At 38.3% G+C, this 18,294-nt stretch overlaps 1 protein-coding gene across 2 annotated transcripts in view; it reads right to left on the bottom strand.

Moving 5' to 3' along the window:
- TAF15 (TAF15 RNA polymerase II, TATA box binding protein (TBP)-associated factor, 68kDa) overlaps window positions 1-15,386 on the bottom strand; it is a 29,714-nt gene extending 14,328 nt beyond the window's left edge. The window contains exons 1-7 of one of the 2 annotated variants that reach the window (XM_008590127.1): window positions 15,281-15,386; window positions 8,576-8,615; window positions 6,722-6,773; window positions 6,549-6,633; window positions 6,363-6,465; window positions 2,616-2,809; window positions 1,496-1,616 (exon numbers count right to left, since the gene is read on the bottom strand). In XM_008590127.1, coding sequence (XP_008588349.1) covers window positions 1,496-1,616; window positions 2,616-2,809; window positions 6,363-6,465; window positions 6,549-6,633; window positions 6,722-6,773; window positions 8,576-8,615; window positions 15,281-15,287 — 602 coding nt within the window. In that variant the 5' untranslated portion in view covers window positions 15,288-15,386. The remainder of the gene's footprint in view (window positions 1-1,495; window positions 1,617-2,615; window positions 2,810-6,362; window positions 6,466-6,548; window positions 6,634-6,721; window positions 6,774-8,575; window positions 8,616-15,280) is intronic. The other variant, XM_008590129.1, reaches the window with a different exon arrangement.
- Window positions 15,387-18,294: the final 2,908 nt, after the last annotated feature.

The following is an 18,294-nucleotide window of genomic DNA, read 5'->3' as shown; positions in this document are numbered from 1 at the left end:
AAGATGAATCATATCTCACAGATGAGAAAATATAAAGACTTTCCTACCCATTCCCTATCCTCTTCCTCCTGGAAAGCAGGATTCCACCATTATCAGTCAGACACAGGCATAGTTTAATAGATAATCTATTAGGATATAATTATAACTTCCTTATGAAGAAAATTAAATCTATGATGTACTATAAAACATATCACATTCCATGGCAGCCAATTATTTAAAACATTAACTAGAAAATTAAATTAATACACCTGTTATCTTGATTGAGATTCTGTTTTAGGTAGGAGGGAGGCTATTAGGTATAGAGTAAACACCATTTAAATCACTTTAAATTGTTCATGTATATATGCATGATGGCAGACTGCTCTCTTTGATAATGAAGAGGCATACAATACATTTGCTTTACTTTGGTAGCTGACTTTGGCTATCAATCGAAAGAAGTCTTATGAAACTTTTCAAATATTTTTAGACTTTGGTCTTTCAATAATATCAAAGCACTAAAAGTAGAGAAATACAAGTCAGTGAAATCAAATTCCTGGCTCACTTGAAGAAATAACAGTTTGTAAGTAACCAGTTTTGTTTCTCAGGTCATCTCAGGGGAGTGAACTGGTACTGATATATTAGTAACTAGTATCAGTTACGGGCCACTGACAATTTCAATTCCCAAAGACATAAATTATTTTTTAGCCTATGTGTTTTACACACAAATTTGCAACTGCAAACCTCACTTAAGGACAGATGTCAACTACTTTTTCATTCCTGCTTTTAGGGCCAAAGTGCTAAACTTAAATATATACCTAAAAGTAATTTTAAAACCAACTTTCATGACATAAACTTATTTACATAAGTAAATACCAAAACCGAATAACACTAGCAACAGGAGGGAAAAAAGCTGAATTAAAGTCATCCCTTCCTCACAGCTTAGTCCAGATAAAATACACAATGGTATATGATATTACACTAATTATTTCAGTAAGTATTTATTTAAGAAAGGGGACAAAACAGCTTAATTACATTAAATCTTTCTCTTATTTGCCAATCCCACCTTTCTACTCTGCTATTGTCTCCTAATACTTTCCCTTCCTACTGGGAGTCAAGATTAAGAAATAGCCTCTCTGTCCCCCAATTTAGAATTAACTTACCTTTTATTTTTTACATATAAAACCCTTTGATTTCCCAGAGTCATCTCTTAAAGAAGTTTAGATTCTAGCTCTGACAGAAAAAAACACAGTCAAGTGGTTTAACCACACCATATCACGGGACTTTTCTCTACTGATGTTTAGCATACTCCACATTAAGTAACTACTAACATAATCTATTCTAAGGTAATTTATGTGAGATCTTAAGACTCAAAACAAATGTTGAATCTCTGTCCTCTTCTTTACAACAGAATCCCTTCTTTAAGCCTTTTAACTAAATTAAATGTTGGCATCAAACCAGCTAAGTAACAGCCAAAAAAAAAAAAAAGATATGTAGGCATCTATATCTAAGTACTTACCTTGATCCTGTCATAGGACCTCTTCCATCCTTGTCATATCCCCCACGCCCTCTACCTCCTCCCTGTGACCCGCCATATCCTCTATTATCTTCTCCATACCTACTCACATCACGACGGTCATCTACAAAAAGGAAAACATTACATACATAAATAAATAACCACTGTCATTTCTGACAAAGCCTTCATGTAACATATCTTAAATGGCTCTTTAGGTCATTTGTTATGTTCTTTGGAAAATGGTACATGTGCACAGAACTCAAATGCAAGTCATATAAAACCATCTGGAATTAAATGTGTTTGAGAATTCTATCTGTGCCAAATTCCATTCTGCTAAAGTCAGACAGCAAAATGGTGATATGGAAGAGTCTGAGTTAAAACACAACCTTAGATACAAGAATGCTTAACTTAGATGAAAAGCACACCTCTAATCTTAAAAGTTATTACTATCTTCACTTCAAAAACATTTAAATGTAAACCAAGCATGGTCAAGGAATAAATGGATTTTCAAACTGAGAGAAGATAAGATATTCAGTGAATGAGCTACCACTTTTACTCATTCATTTATTCATTCATTCAACTATTCTACAATTGTTTATTGAACACTTACTAAGAAGGTACAAAAATTAGTAAGATAGAACATTTACCCTTGAAGCATTCATTTTCATGCCATGGACAGATTCCTAAACATCAGTGGTTTGTATAAAGTGATATAGGAAAACAAGAGGAAACAACAAGTGGTTCTTAAATGAGATTAGTGAAGGCTAACACAATTTCCCAAAATCAAGTATGCCATCATCGCCAGAAGAACTGATAGCAGATGCATTGTCAAATGATCAGAGTTCACTGAGACAACAAAGGAAATTCATGTAATACCATAAAAAAGTCATAAGACCATTTGGGAGTCTCCAAAAAGTTCAGAAACAGAAATCTAATAAATTAGTTTTGATGGCCATGAGAGAAGAGAAATCTAATAAGCCAGTTATGAGACAAAACATGTTCAAGGTCACCCCAAATTTTTACAAGCAGGTAAAATACTGTGTGGGTCTTTTAATCCAAAACTCAATATACAAGTAATTCTGTGAAGGGAAAAAGAAAAATAATAGAGGTCAGTATGTCTTACCTTGTGCGTGGTGGCTGTAATTTTCCCTTTGTGAATGATAGGACTGCTGGTTTTGATTATAGGAGTCATGCTGCTGATCATAATTTGACTGCTCATCATACGAGCCTTGATGTTGATCATAGCCTGGCTGCTGGTCATACGAATCTTGTTGACCATAGTCTGACTGGTCATATGAAGGCGCTCTTCCACCTTGGCTAAACAGAAATCAACAACTTGAGTTATTTTACAGAATTATGTTTACTTGTAACAAGCTGACTGAAACTTTTTTGTAAGAGGCCTGACCAGCTAGACCTCAACCATATTTAATACTAGTTTCTCATGGTAATCATTTAGCTCTTTTATCTACAAAGTCTCCTTATTACCAATGGAATACCCTTCAAAACACAATTTCACTATCACTGAAGAGGTGCTACATTATGAGAAGAACTAGTAGACCAAGAAAAAACTACGGTTTTTACTATCTCCTTGAATTAAAAATAAAAAATAAAAGATGCTACAAAGTACAGTAATTTGTCTGATTCTTTAACAAACAAGTGCTGAGTCCTTCTAACAGTTACACTGAAAGGCTCTCTATCACTTAATTTTTAACAAGTGTCATTTTGTAAAGTATTTTTAGAACTAATCTCTTAGAATTATCTTTAGAACCTATAGTACATTCTTCTAACATCTCCAATGACAGTAAATTTTAGAAAACAGTAATAAATCATTCATATTTTAAGTCTGGTAAATAAGAAGAAGGAATTTGCTTTGTGAGGCCATTTTTCACCTAAAAAGAAGTCTTGACTATCAAGTAATGAGAATGCTCTATTATTTCTGGCAATTCAAAAGGAAAATTCTAAGTTTGTTCTGAGCAATATGACTATATTAATTACCTGCCCTCAGGTTGGGAATGTTAAAAGGCAACACAATTGAATTTGAGTTCCAGTGGGTTTACTTAAAAAAAAAAGGTGGGGGAGATCTTATAACTTAATAGTCACATCTTATTCTGTATCAGAGGATCAGAACAATCTAATAAAGATCAGTATGTTCCCCAATTCTGTATCTAAATCACAAGAGAACAATGGTCCAAATCCTAGCTCTTTACTTTAAAATGGTTGTCAATCCTATTTCTCTTTGATCTACATTTAGATGTCATGCTTCCAAAAATGCATTCTTTAAAGAAAGATTCTCCTTAAATTTAAAATTAACCAACAGAACTTAAAGAGTTACTGCTCCTAATGTAGCATGCCTTCTGGATATTATACCCTACACTGGTACTCTATTTTCTAATTTTCAAAACAGTCTCATATCTGTAAGACTGACAATTTGACCTCACAAATCTTTCCCCCAATGCTTTTAATTGAATTTCACTTAGAATAATTTTCTTCACTGCAGAGAGAAAACACTAAATACCTTAGTTGCTGTCTCATTTTTCAGATGTATAACTTCACAGGATGTACAATCTTAACAACTTTTCTTCACTTCTGTAAAATGGAGTAATTACCAACACTATCTAACAGTAGTATCTGAGGATCAATTAATTACACGAGGGAATGCAAAAGCATTCCACAAAACATAAAGCACTATAAAAAAAAAAAGTAAGGGGGACTTCCGGTCAAGATGGCAGAATAGACAGCCCCCAGCATCACTCTCTCCCACAAATCAACTAATTTACAACTATTAAAAAGCAATGACAGCCAAGCCGGGGCCACAAGAGCTCAGGGGAAGAGGAGGAGAGACCTATGGAGTGCAGGAAGGCCAGAGAAGCCAGAATGAGAGAAAGATAAAACCTCTCCAACTGTTTTGAGCCCCAGCTGCTTCCAGGCTGGAGCTGCTGAGCACATCAAGCAGGAGCCGGCAAAAGCCACAGCTGGGCCCCTCGGATGAAGTTGCATGGAGATGGTAGGGAAGAAAAGGGTCTTGGTGGCCCCCAAGACAGCAAGACCACTAATAGGGTTCCCGTGGACCCACATAGGAGTAAGGAGCCAAAACAACTGAAAAAAAGGAGCCACTCAGAGGCCGGTGAGTCATTGCAAGGGACTGGCGTACAGCCCATCCCATGGGAAGTGTTTGCAGCATGGGCAGTGGGGGAGACGGGCCCACCAGGAGAACACTGGGACACAGCAAGGACAGCTGATCTGCTCCCCCAATCAGCGTAGGACCACTCAAAGAAGACTGATCAAGACTGATCAGGAATACAGAATTGCATGGGGTGCAGTTTGATGAAAAGACTCAGGCCCAGACTAGAGTTTCTACACACCAGGTGCATTGGATTTCACTAAACCCAGAAGTCCTATAAAGTCAACCATTAAAACCTGAGCTGTACAAAAAGCCTTCCCCAGGGAATCAACAGCAAAGCAGCAATTTAGCTTAACCACAGAGCTCAAGTACTGGTCCCCACAGGAAGTTCCTCCACTTTAGAAGCATAGGATAACAAATTAGTTTCAGCGCAGAGTTTAAGTGGTGGGAACAGCAAATAATCCAACACAGAACTGAAGGAAAAAACAGTATCCACAACGAGAGACACAGTTTGATATTAACTAGTAAAGGTCTCATTTCACCAAAGAACACCTATAACACCTAGAAGGACCAGAAGTCCCCTGGGCTACTAAGCCAGAAAGGGGGAACAACCAGGCACACGGCCAGTGCCACAGGGCTCACCTGAAGTCCTGAGGCATGGAGCCAGGGACCGGATCCCCTCCCACAACCAGGCACACAGGCATTGCCACCACCAACTAGGTAAGGAGCATTCCAAAAACATCACCTCCATGTGGGTGGACCACCACCAGCCACCCAATAACCATGGCTGCCCCAAAAGCCGCTAGATGCCACAACCACTGTGCAGATGGTCCACCAGCCACTGGAGTGCACTGACACAAGGAGTGTCACCAGCAGAGACCAAAGAAAAGAGGATGTCTCTCTCCACAAAGCTCATTCCAGAGTGACAGAAGAAGTATCTGCTCTACAATAATACCTGAACACACCTCTCAGCATTGGACAGATCATCTAGGCGACAAATCAACAGAATAACCATTACTCTTTCAGAAGGAGAGAAGAAATCTAAATTAGAGGGGAGAGACTGGACAAGGGGCATAAAGAATAAGTACGATTTGTAAAAATAAATATGCTAATAATATTGATTTGATCAACAAACGTTAATGCTGAACTCCAAAAATATGTATAATCAATTATGATTCAATAAAAATTTTTTTTAGAAAGTTGCTATTCTCAAAAATTAGTAAGTATAGTCTCCTCAAAACTAAAAATTAAAAAAACTTTATAAAACCTGCAAACCTGCTGGCAAATATTCACCTACCTATATAGAAAAAATAGAACATATTTTCAAGTATATGTGATATGTGGATAAGTTTTGGCAGTTTTTTGGAAATCACTGTTTTTCTCCCTGAAAAGGTAATATATTTAAATGGATGAAAAATAAAATAGAAATAAGAGGTAGGCATCGAGAAGTCTCTTCTACAGGTAGGTTTTTATTTCATCTCAGGTATAAAGCAGAGGTCCAAAGTTTTCTAACATTTAAATCATGTACATTCATATACAGCTAAACAATGATTTTACAAATAATACATCATGAAAAGCAAATAACAATACTGCCTATTTCCACATTTTCCATAACACAAAACTGTAAAATCCATACTCCATCAAAACTTTTCTAAAATAAAAAAATGCTTAAAGCTAGGATTTTGTATAGTGAAATGTTTAATACCCACACTGCCCAACACAATCTCAATACTCTTACTCTTTCCTTACCCTCCTGATGATTCCGTGTTTTGTTGTCCCTGGTTATTATATGATTGCTGGCCATACGAGCTCTGCTTTTGATTTTCATAACCACCATAGGACTGTGAATAACCTAAGGATGGGATGAGTATACCATTTAGTGACGGCTCTGATTTCTGAATCTCTAAAATAGCAAATTCAACAAACCAGTCCAACCTGATTGGCTTTGTCCATAACTGGAATAACCACTATAATTCTGTCCATATGAGGAATCAGTCGTTTGCCCATAGCCAGAATAGCCCTGAAATTTAGGTAAATATTCAAGTTTCATCACCTACTTAAGATAAAAATAACTATTTATGAAGAACACAATTTACATATCAACCTACTTGTGGTGCTTGTCCATAGCCTTGGTTGCCTTGATTTCCATAGGAAGAATAACTATAAAAGAAAAAAAAAAAGTAATATTGAAAGAAATGTGCTAGAATCTAAAATCTTAAATAAAAAAACCTGCCTTCATTTTCAACTTTCAACTCAAATACAACCTTCTTTTCTGAGAAATTGTCAGTTGGCTTGTCTCTCAGAGTCTAAGTTGAAAGGTGATGATGACCAAAGACTGTTAAAGACATAAATGAAGTCACTCCCAGACCTCTTGAATGTCAAACAAATACCAAAAGTTTTACTTTAACAATCTCCTGCAAATAAGTAAAATTTCACCAGAGCAAGAAAATCCCAATAGAATTATGCTTTGGCGGGAAAGTGAAGACAAAAACTACATAGCAAGACTTCATAATAAATATCTGAAGCAGAAAAATGATGACTTTTTAAGTTAGCACTTTAATCAATTTGGCTACATTTTGACAGATTAATTTCTTCCTATCATTTGTGTAGTTAAATATCTTTAACTTCCTAGAAAAGGCACAGTGTGGCACTAAAAGTCCATTTTAAATGCCTCAGTAATTACAGGCACGTGTATCTCCAGACTACTATCATAGAATGAAATTATATTGTAACCCCAGCATAATAGCAGAGCCTGGCACGTAGCTTAATGAACATTTGTTTACTGACTGAATGAATAAATGTACCTTCCAAGGATTTCAATTTTCTTTAATTTTATAGCATGTAAGCTCTAACAAGTCAAAAACAAACTTTCTAAATATACACTATGACCTTCTACTATGCAAAGAAAAATAAAACATTTGCAAAAAAAAAAACTTATTATTTTAGAGCTATCAAGTGCTAACACAGAATTCCTTAACTTTTAAAAATATATTTCATTCAATAAATTTGCTAGATGTCTACTTGGTTAGCACTATCTTAGAATAAAAAAGTCAAATCAGTTTTCTTTTAAGGAAGCTTAAAATTTGATGACAGAAGATATCCAAGATGTCATTTTCACACTGAGCTGCAAAACATTTAAAGTTGAAGGATGTATTTCTAGTAAGCAATAGAAGCCTACTGCATGTACATATTCACATAAAAACAGAACTTTAGGGCCGGCCCCGTGGCGCACTCGGGAGAGTGCAGCGCTGGGAGCGCAGCAATGCTCCCACCTAGAAGCCTACTGCATGTACATATTCACATAAAAACAGAACTTTAGGGCCGGCCCCGTGGCGGACTCGGGAGAGTGCAGCGCTGGGAGCGCAGCAATGCTCCCACCGCGGGTTCGGATCCTATATAGGAACGGCCGGTGCGCTCACTGGCTGAGCGCGGTGTGGGCGACACCACACCAAGGGTTGGGATCCCCTTACTGGTCACGAAAAAAAAAGACAAAAACAACCCCAGAACTTTATTTTTATTGTGAGCATGATAAGGACTCAAAGAATTCTAAACATTATTATAGTGCTTAAAAAAACTGCTCTGAAAAAACATATTAGCATATAATACATCATCAAAAAAATGAAATGCTATTTTTAAGAACCTGTTATAGTTCAACTGCTTAAATTCCTTTCGTAAATGTTTCTTCTAAGAAATTTCCTAAAGAAAACATAATCTTTACAATACCTAGGAGATTTCTTTTAATCTCTAGGTGGCATCTATATTTATTGATGCAAACACTTTCAGAAAAAAGGGAAGAAATGTTTTATACCACCTACTCACACAGGCTGATTACTCTCTTCCCCCGTGACAAACTAATATTTGTCTGAAGACATCCACATACCAAGTCTCAAGAGAGAAGCCTGACTAAAGTCTTTTTCCTCAGTTCTACCCTTTCATAATATTAAAATGCATGTATACTTTACCTTTGCTGCTCACCCCCAGACTGACCGTAACTTCCAGAATCTAAAACACATAAAAAGAATTTTAAATCTTATTTTAAAATTATGCTTCCCTCAAAGGCTGACTTTAGTTCATATAGATGAGATGTGGTGAGAAAGTGTCAAAAATTAATCGCAGAAAGAAAAACTAGAAGATAAACAGGATAAATCCATACAAACAGTACTTACTTTTTACAATAACTACATCTTTGGAAGCTACTGCTCTACACATGTGTGCTGACAGTCACCATAAACAAGTGAACAAATGTGATACAACAGTGAAAATCCATCCTTCAAACAAAAACTCAAAAGCTCAAGCTATATTATCTTTATATACCCCCTCACCCCCCAAAAATCTGTTAAAACTAATCTGGTCCAAAAAGGGGAAAGACATACACTCTGACAATGTAAATCCTCAGCATTACATTTACTTGTATATCCTCACCACCCCAACATATATGCCATTCCTCCGTACTGAACTGCTATGGCTGTCAGCACCAAAAGGATCTCCAAAGACTTGCTAAAAGCAGCTCAGCTAACTTTGACTTATCAAGCTTTCAGGAACTCAGCCTATTGATATAGCAAGTCAGTAATATCTGCTTCCAGCTTCCATTTTTGCAATAAAAAATACCAAGGAAGGCATGAATTGAGTAATACAGAGAAAAAAAAAAAAACAACAATTTGAACTATGAGCTTTTCTCAATACTTCAAAGTGTCAGTCCTATTGAAAATCGCTGAAGAGGCTATAGCTATCCTTTAGGCTTCTACTCAAAGTCAAATGAATGACCTAAGTTTGTGATGAAAATGAACAATTTTATAAGAAATACTCTTACAACTGCAAAAAATGGCTCTAAGTCTTAAACTACTGACCATTAGGCCCACCTCACCCAATTTGAAACTAAATCACTATACCCTTGCAATTGCAAAAATGGCTCTAAGTCTCAAACTGCTGACCATTAGGCCCAACTGCACCCAATGTGAAACAAAATCATTATTGCCGAACAGTTCTGAAACCCATCAAAAATCAAATGAAATCAGTAACCTTTCTTTTCATTCGATTTATATAAAGCTACAATATGAAAACATTGCCACTGGTTACATAAGAGGGTGACATCAAATTTGCCACTTTGTTGTAAATATCTCCGATCAGACTGAAGATTATTTTTTTTAAATCCTTAATTTTAAGATTACATGAAATCTTGACACAAACTACTTCTATAAATATGGAGAGGGGCATAAGGCTACCTGAAATGAAAAAGAAAACTTACATCATTGCCTTGCCCGTTATAAGAAAAGGACCAAAGTCGTAGCTAACAACCAAATAAGAAAAATAGGAAAAGGATACAGAATCTAACTAGGCCATTAAGAGATTAGCTTCACCCAAGTCACAGACTGAAAAGGGTTCTGTGAGGGGAGGGAACATATGAGTATAACTAAAGATTTTTGGGAATGCATGAAGCTTTAGGTTAAACTGTGTCCCAAAGGCATGGATATGAGTTCTCCCAGTGACAGTCTAAAATCACAGCTTATTTTCTTTTGGCTCAGGCAAAACTATAGAAGTATACAGCACCTAGGTCATGTGACCCTATCTGAAATAAATATTAAGGACCTCAACCCAGTTACTTCAACCCTCTGAAATTGTAAATCTGACTTTAGCTGGCTGACTTTAAAATCTCAAGAAGATACTGAAATAAGCATATTGACCAATAAATCTGGCCCTTGTTATAAACACTTGAGTGATTCAAGTACAGATGTATTATATTTATCAGAGAAAATCAGTTTCTAAACACCATCTAAGGCATTTCAAATAATTACTCATTATGATTACTTGACATGAGCCTGTATCTGGACCCATAAATTATTTAGAAGTGCTTTTAAATTTCCAAGTATATAGGGTTTTGATACCGTGTTTTTTCTAATAATATTCCACTGCAACCAGAAAAGGTATTTCATCATTCTTGGTATTTGTCAGGATTTGCTGTTTTGTTTTTTCCCCTTGGTGCATATCCCCTATGTGCTTAAAAAGAAATATATATTTTTCTAAATGTTGAGAGAATTCTATAGATACATGATTATGCTCATTAGTTGTATCATATTTTACTGTTTGGTCTACTCTTACTACCTAATATACTAGTTACACAGAGAGGTATGTTTTTAAAAACTTCCCATTTGACTGTATATATTAATTTCTTAAAGCTGTCATTTTTTGTTTTCTATATTTTGAGGCTATATTATTAGGCACATAAAAGCACAGACGTATCTTCCTGGTGAATTTCCTTTTAACAGAACATTAAGACTAGCACTAAAAATGTCCAAACTTTGACAAGAAACATAACTAAATAATCACCTTTTGGTTGGTGTTTGCCTAATTAATCTTTTTCCATCTTACTTTCAACATTTCTTGTTCTTGTTTTAGGTATTTTTTTTTGGCAGCTGGCAGTGGTATATCATTTCTGAATAGCATATATATAGATCATTTTTTTTACCAATGTGAATATCTTTGTCTTTTAACTGGTGTTTTAGTACTTTTGGGTTTTATTTATTACTACCCTTATATTGGAACTTTCTACTTAACCATGGCTTTCCTTTTCCTTTCAAGTCCTTGCTAATTCCTACCAGATTTTCTTTACTCCCTTTTTTCCTCCTACTGCTTTCGAAGTTAGTCAATTTCTGTTCTTTTAATGTTACCATTCATAATTTCTCTTAGGACTATATTCTATTTTTAACTTGCACTCCAAGTTAAAAAAATTTTGAACCAAGTTCAAAATTATCTTCAACCTACTCTGGAATATAAGGACCTCAACACTCTAATGCCAATCATGGCCTCCATCTATTATTTTGCTTCTAAATTTAATCATTTTAATCTTCAATGTTCTATAGTCAATACTTGCTTTTTATTTACCGTTTCCTTCCTCTACATTGTTTTTTAAATACCACTACTCTTCTGGATTTAATTTCATTTACTAGTTCTTTCAGCAAAGGCCTGTGGGTAGTATAAGAATAAGTCTTTTCAAGATGCATGTCTACATGAGTTTATTTGGATAGAAAATTCAAGGTCAATAGTTTTTTCCCTCTGAAGTTTGAGGATCATTCATTTTCCAGCTTCTTAAAACTTTTAAGAAGTTAGTTATCAGCCTTACCATTGCTTCCTATTTTCTCTGATATGTTTCTTTGTCGAAGGTATTTCATAATCTGCAGTTTAACATCAATGTATATGGGTATAAACTTATTTTTAGGTCTCATGTTTGAGACTAGCACTTGATTCAAAATGTTCATCTATTTTGGAAAATTCTCACCTATCAATTATTGATTCCCCCTCTGCCCATTTTCTCCTTCTCAAACTCATATCAGACATATGACACAATTTCTCAATCTATTTCCCATGCTTCTTAATCCTTCATTTTCATTTCATTACTCTTCTGAATTGAATCCTGGAAGACAGATCACAATTATCATATCTGTAATTATTTCTTCTGCTAGGTGTGCTATTCAACTTCTTCCAATTCTACAAGTTATACTTGGTTCTTTTTCAAATTTGAGGCCTTTTTTAATAACTTCTTGGTCTTAGGGTTGATTTCAGGTTTTTTTTCTTTTAGGTTTTTAATAATTTTAAACATATAACTTTCAGATTATCCTGTTTGCCACTAAATCTCATTTTCAACTTTCCTAAACTTCTGCAATTTTTTACTGTGAACTCATTTTAGCTTTTTTCTGAGATCCCTTGTGATCTAAGCTGTGACATTTCTTCCAGAAGTTTTTTCTTTTCTTTTTTTTTTAACAAAGAACCAACCACAAGTATTACCAGCCTAGAAACAATTTTTTTTTTCCCGTTTAGAGAAACAACTTTTTTTTTCCCGTTTAGAGAAACAATTTTATGTTGTCTTAAGGTTTCCTATAGCCTAAATGAACCCCCAAATTGTGTGAAGCACAGGTCCCAGGTTAAATTCTCAGGACTTTCACTCAGCACCTATAGCCTAAATGAACCCCCAAATTGTGTGAAGCACAGGTCCCAGGTTAAATTCTCAGGAAAGACTTTCACTCAGCGTCCAGGCTTCCTTGTTAAGTCTTATGCTGGTAGAAAGGTTTTTTTCTAGTTCATTCCTTCACTGAAAATACAGTCCTTCAAACCTATAATACGTAAGATCCAGTATTTATCCAACAGTCTCAGTTCCCCTTACCTGGCTCTAATGCTCTCAAGGTTTTATCTCCTATCCTTACATAGTTACTTGGGCAATAAAACCTAAGTCTCTAATTGATGAAATCTATACCTTCCTCTTCAGGGTAGCTGCCAAATTAGCTCTGTGCCTACCATGCTGGCTTCTACTTCATTTTTGGCAGTGGGGGCTTGCCCTTTCTTTTTCACAAGGTTTTGCATTTTTTGGTGTTTGTGAAACAGGATTTTCAAGTTCTCTTGGTCTGCCATATTTCCACAATGAGAAGTATCTTGAATTTGTAACTTTTATGTGTATAACTGATATTATTATACTTGTGATTTTAATTTCAAAGGTGTCAGATAATTCACATTTGTTAACAGTATTTGAATGTCAGATTCTGATTTATAACACTCACAATTTTGATTTACTTATTAATTACAAAACTCTTTATATTTTATTAAGTTTATAACTCTGCCCTATCAGACATTTGGAGTGCTTGAGTCAATCTGATAAATTAAATTTACAAGTATAGTCTGGAATGTTAACTAAACTTATTAATGGCATTAGTTGTTCAGAGGAAGTTTAATCTCAAGTTTATTAATTAACTTAATCATTCATCAAAGAACAAGTCAAAAGCATTATTTTTATACAAAGTCAAAGTATTATTTTTGTATACATATTACAAAATATATAAATAGTATAACAAGACTAAGTAAAAAAATTTTAGTTTTAATTAACTGAACGTTAATTTAGAAACAATCATCTATTAAGTAGTCCTTTTCACACGAACCTTGAATTACAAAGTGACAAATATCTGGTGTCTTGGTAATTAAAAGATCTGTAATAATGGATAAACCAGCTCACACACTAATATGATACAACGAAAAGCCTGAGTTTTACAAATGGCAACTCCCCAAAACTTAATTTTCCATAAAAACTACCTAGTCCTATTAAAAACAAGTCATTGTTTTATACCAATAGTTACGATAAAAATCAAGACAGGGCAAAAGTTCTTATTGAGCACTGTCTCCAATGAAACTTGGTGAATTTCTCCACAAGGGTAGAATTTTAATTTGTTTTAAACCATGAGCAGATTATACACCCTCCTGAGGGTGTACATCTAAGTACTTCTGTGGAACTCTACCAGACTTCATCCCCAATTACAAGCCTGGTAAAATTCCATGTTTGAGCAAGGATTAAACAGAAATTGAAAGAAACACATAAATTCAAGGCAGCTTCTGGCCTCTTACATTAGGAGATGGACCTCCCCTCCTCAAAAAGATATTCTAGCTCCTTAATATCAACGTCAATCTAAGGAAAGTATATGATTCTCCTGTCCAATCTTTCTTGATAATTTGTAATCAGACTGCTGCTTCCTTTTGGTCACCCATTTCCATCCTTCTGAAACATCGGGTTACTAGATATTTAATACTAAAAGGTTCGCCCTTAATAAAAACGTAACAGACTGCTGGAAGGAATATGTTTCACCCCACCCATATGGCTTCAGGAATTGTTGTTTTTTCACCAGAAAAGTGTTATCTAACTCTCTTGATGGTTTCTAGCAAGTGGATACCTGAGTCTTCGTGGCCTGTGATGTAGCCCAACAATAGAGGACCTTGTGTGATCAGCTAGGACTGCTAGATCAAGGGGACATCCATGTTCCAGACTTATCATTCTGGTTTGGCAGGACCGAAATTGGCTGTCCTGAAGAGACCAATGCCTCTTTTTCTCTTCCACACAACGGGTGGCCAAGCCAATTTAACTGCTTCGTGGAAGAAAGTGCCTTTCCTTTAGTCTGTAGGTTTTAAGGGAAATACCATTCATAAACCTTACAAGAGCTTATGATAGACAAAACTCACTTTCAAGCTCTTTCAGGAGATAAACAAGTTGGGGGGGGGGAATGGCAAAGGAGGACGAAGAGGAAGCTGAATTACATGGAAACACCCCCAACTCGAATCCGGGTGGTTACTGCAGAGGGAAAGACAGTTAAATACGATTTCGTGTAAGGTAACGTCCTTTCAAAGGGCTCCCAGAGCGTCAAGGCCCCCACCTGATGAATGGGTGAGTCAGGAAGGCCCAGCTCCACTTCACGGATGGGGAAACTGAGGTACGAGGCGGCGAGATGATTGGCCCGAGGCCTGGCTGAAAGATCTGAGGCGGAGCGGAGAACCAGAGGCACCGATTCTCTCAGGCTGATGCTCTAATCTCGGTTCCCCCCGCCCCTATGATGGCGTAGACAGCCTCCGCCCCCCGGATCACACACACCCACCCCCGGGAACGGCAAGTCTCCTCAGGTTCCAAGGACAGGGCCAAAAGACAGGGGGCCCGAGGCGCGCCCGCCGTGATTTGCAGCAGGAGAGCGTTGGGAGCGTGCGTGCCTCCAGTCCAACATGGCGGCGGCCGCGGCCGCCCCCCCACCCCAAGCCTCCCTCAGGGCCGGAGGCTTTCCCTCGGGGCCCTCCGGTGGGCGGGAAAACGGCCCAACCCGCCAGGCCCCGTCTCGTCGCTGCCGCTGCTCGCTGAAGGAGTCACCTACCCGACATGACTAACGGCCGCGGCGCGGAGACCCCCGAGCCCGCCGAGAACAAGGGATACAACGGCCAGGCGGCACGGAGGCCGGAGCTGTACTGAGAGCGGCGCGGAGGATTGAGGCCGACTGCGGGGCCTCGGCAGCCAATCAGCGGACAGCGGGCAGTACCACAGCACAGCGGCAGAAGGGGTGGTTCTACACTACTACCTTTGTTACTAGCCTCTGAACCCTCAGGACTTCAGAGTCCTTGTCTGCTCGCCCCTCCGCGGACGGTACCATTATTGAGAGGGAACTGAGAAGAGAAAGTACCAATGCCACTATCGGGATGGGGGGAGGGGAAGCGGAACCTACTCGCTCCGTCCTATTTATAATCCTAATTTCTCACCTTATTGGGCCTGATAGAATTCGACATTTGGAAGATAAAGAGGAAGGACCTGTAAACACAGACTATTTGGTTATAAAAGGCCTTCCTTCCCCTAAAATTTTGAATGGTATGCCCTGTTCACTTCGCTTTTACGGCAGCAAGCTTGAGCCACCTGGGGGCGTTCGGGGTCGGCGAGTTCTCGGACTGAGTGTCGTGACCAGCTCCGGTACCTGTTCGCCTCTGGGTTTGTTGTAACTACCTTGACGACTAGAAAACAAGGTGGTACGGGAACAAAAGTGTGCATAAAAAACGAAATAAAAAGCCTGAGCCTGAGAATCTGGCGGGGTGGGAGAATCGAGCTTTAGTTTTCAATACTGTGATAACAGCTAACTGTTCATTGTCAGGCACCTTACATCATCTCATTTAATTCTCACAACAGACTGATGAAATATTTCTGCCTTGTTGCAGGTGAGACGACACAATTCACTTGCCCCAGGTCCTCCAGCAAGTACACGGCCAAGATGGGAATTTGAAGCGTCGTAACCCGACATCATTGCCTGTGGGTTTAACCATAACCCTGTAAGGCCTAGAGGGACCTAGGGTCTGTATAGGAGAAGGGGCTGGGGAAGCTCAGAGAGCCAGCAAGGACATTTTCCCAGAGAGCAAGACATCTGAGCCAAACCCGAGGTGATGAGCAGAAGTTGACCCAGAACCATAACCCTGTAAGGCCTAGAGGGACCTAGGGTCTGTATAGGAGAAGGGGCTGGGGAAGTTCAGAGAGCCAGCAAGGACATTTTCCCAGAGAGCAAGACATCTGAGCCAAACCCGAGGTGATGAGCAGAAGTTGACCCACTGAAGAAGTAGGCAAAACTGCTTTCCAGACCAGTTGTTGAAGTAACTCAATATGTTTGGAGTGTATTCTCGAGGGGAGAGTGGTCTTTAGGAGATGATGCCAGAAAAGTAGGGGGCCTTGTAAAGTATATTAGAGTTTGGAGTTTCTTGAAGAGAGTGGGAACCACACACACAGGATTTTAAAGGAGAGATGTAAAATCAAATTTGTATTTTCTGGCTGCAGAATGTAGAATGTATGGAGATGGGTGGTCTGTAAAAGAAGGGAGACCAATTAGGTGGCCAATGCAATAATTCTGGTGGGAGATCAAGTGCCCTGGACTTAAGTAGTAGTTGTGGAGATGGAGGTAAGTGGAGAGATCCCGGAGATACTTAGAGGTAGACTGGATAAGAGCTGGTGATTAATTTGGGTGGGAAGGGCTAGCAGAGAGGGGAGTCTGGGGTGAATTCTGGGTTTCCTGCTTAGACAAGCAGCCAGATGGTGGTATCATTCACTGGGATAGGGAACAAGAGGAGGAGCAGGTTGGGATGGGGGTGGAGGGGTAAGTTTAGAAATAATACTTTCACGTCAGAAAAAAAGCATGAGGTCATCTCTCCTTATTATACCAGCGGGAATTGTGCCCTCAACTCTAGATAGACAGGTCACAAAACCCTCTAGACAGCTCTAAACAAACAAGAATAAAGGAATAAAAATTATTTCATGACTAAAAACCATTTAACCATTTAGCATGTCATGTATGTATTGAGGAAGACAACCTAGAGGAGGAGATGGGCATATGCAGTAGCAGGAGAAAATTGAGTTATGGGGGTGCAGGGATCTTCTAGGTTGTTCTTTTTCATCTTTTTTAGAAATTTTTTTTAAAGGAGGAAATACAGAAAGTGTTGCTTATCATTGACTCCTTAAGCATGTATCATCATTCATTCATTTGTTCATTCACTGTTCACTCAACTGCCATCTCTGGAGGTCTACCACGTGTCAGGCCCTGGAAAGCCCCGGAGATAGAGAAATAGGAAGGACAGGTCCTGCACTCCAGAAACTGAAGTCTCAACGGGGATGGTCTGAACCTGTGATTCCAATCAATGTTGAATGTGCTAGGATTGGAGGATGCTCTGTTTCTCTGAAAACACAGAGGAAGGGCACCTTGCCCACATGAAGGGTGGGGAGTATCAAGGAAGGCGTCTTGCAGGAGGTGTCTCCTAAACTGAGCTTTAAAGAAAGAACAGGAATTAGCTAGTGGGGGGTACACCAGGAACGTCATGCTCCAGGCAGAAATGGCTGTATTTCCAAAGATTGGGAGAGAACAAAGTTCTGAGAATTGCACCTAGTTTGGCCTGGCTGGTGTGTGGAGTTAACAGGGATGGGGAGTGGTGATAAATGGAGTGAAAGAGGTAGGTAGAAGTCAATCCTGAAGAGCCTTGTGTGCCTTGCGGAGGAGTTTGGACATTAAATTTAAAACAATGGGGAATCTTCTGAGGAGTATTAATCAAAGGTGTGACATTTAGTTTTCTATATCCATTATTTCTTTTAATCTTCTAGACAGGCCTATGAAATTAGTGTTGTCATTGTCCACATTTTGTAGATGAGAACATTGAAGCTCAGGAAGGTGAAATTCTTTAGCAAGTTCACACAGCCAGTTAGGGTCAGAAGCAGAACTCACACCCAGGTCTTTGGACCAAGCTCAATGTTCTTTTCACAGTGTCTTTGATATTCTACACTTGATCTTAGCCAAAAGGCCGAGAAGCGATGATCTTCTAAACTTGAAACAGAATTCCTCCAAGGTCTGCACTGCTCTGGGACTTCTTCCCA

This window comes from Galeopterus variegatus, unplaced genomic scaffold (assembly GCF_000696425.1).
Source record: "Galeopterus variegatus unplaced genomic scaffold, G_variegatus-3.0.2 Scaffold5866, whole genome shotgun sequence".
Lineage (NCBI taxonomy): Eukaryota > Metazoa > Chordata > Mammalia > Dermoptera > Cynocephalidae > Galeopterus > Galeopterus variegatus.
This window is presented reverse-complemented; position numbering and strand designations above follow the sequence as displayed.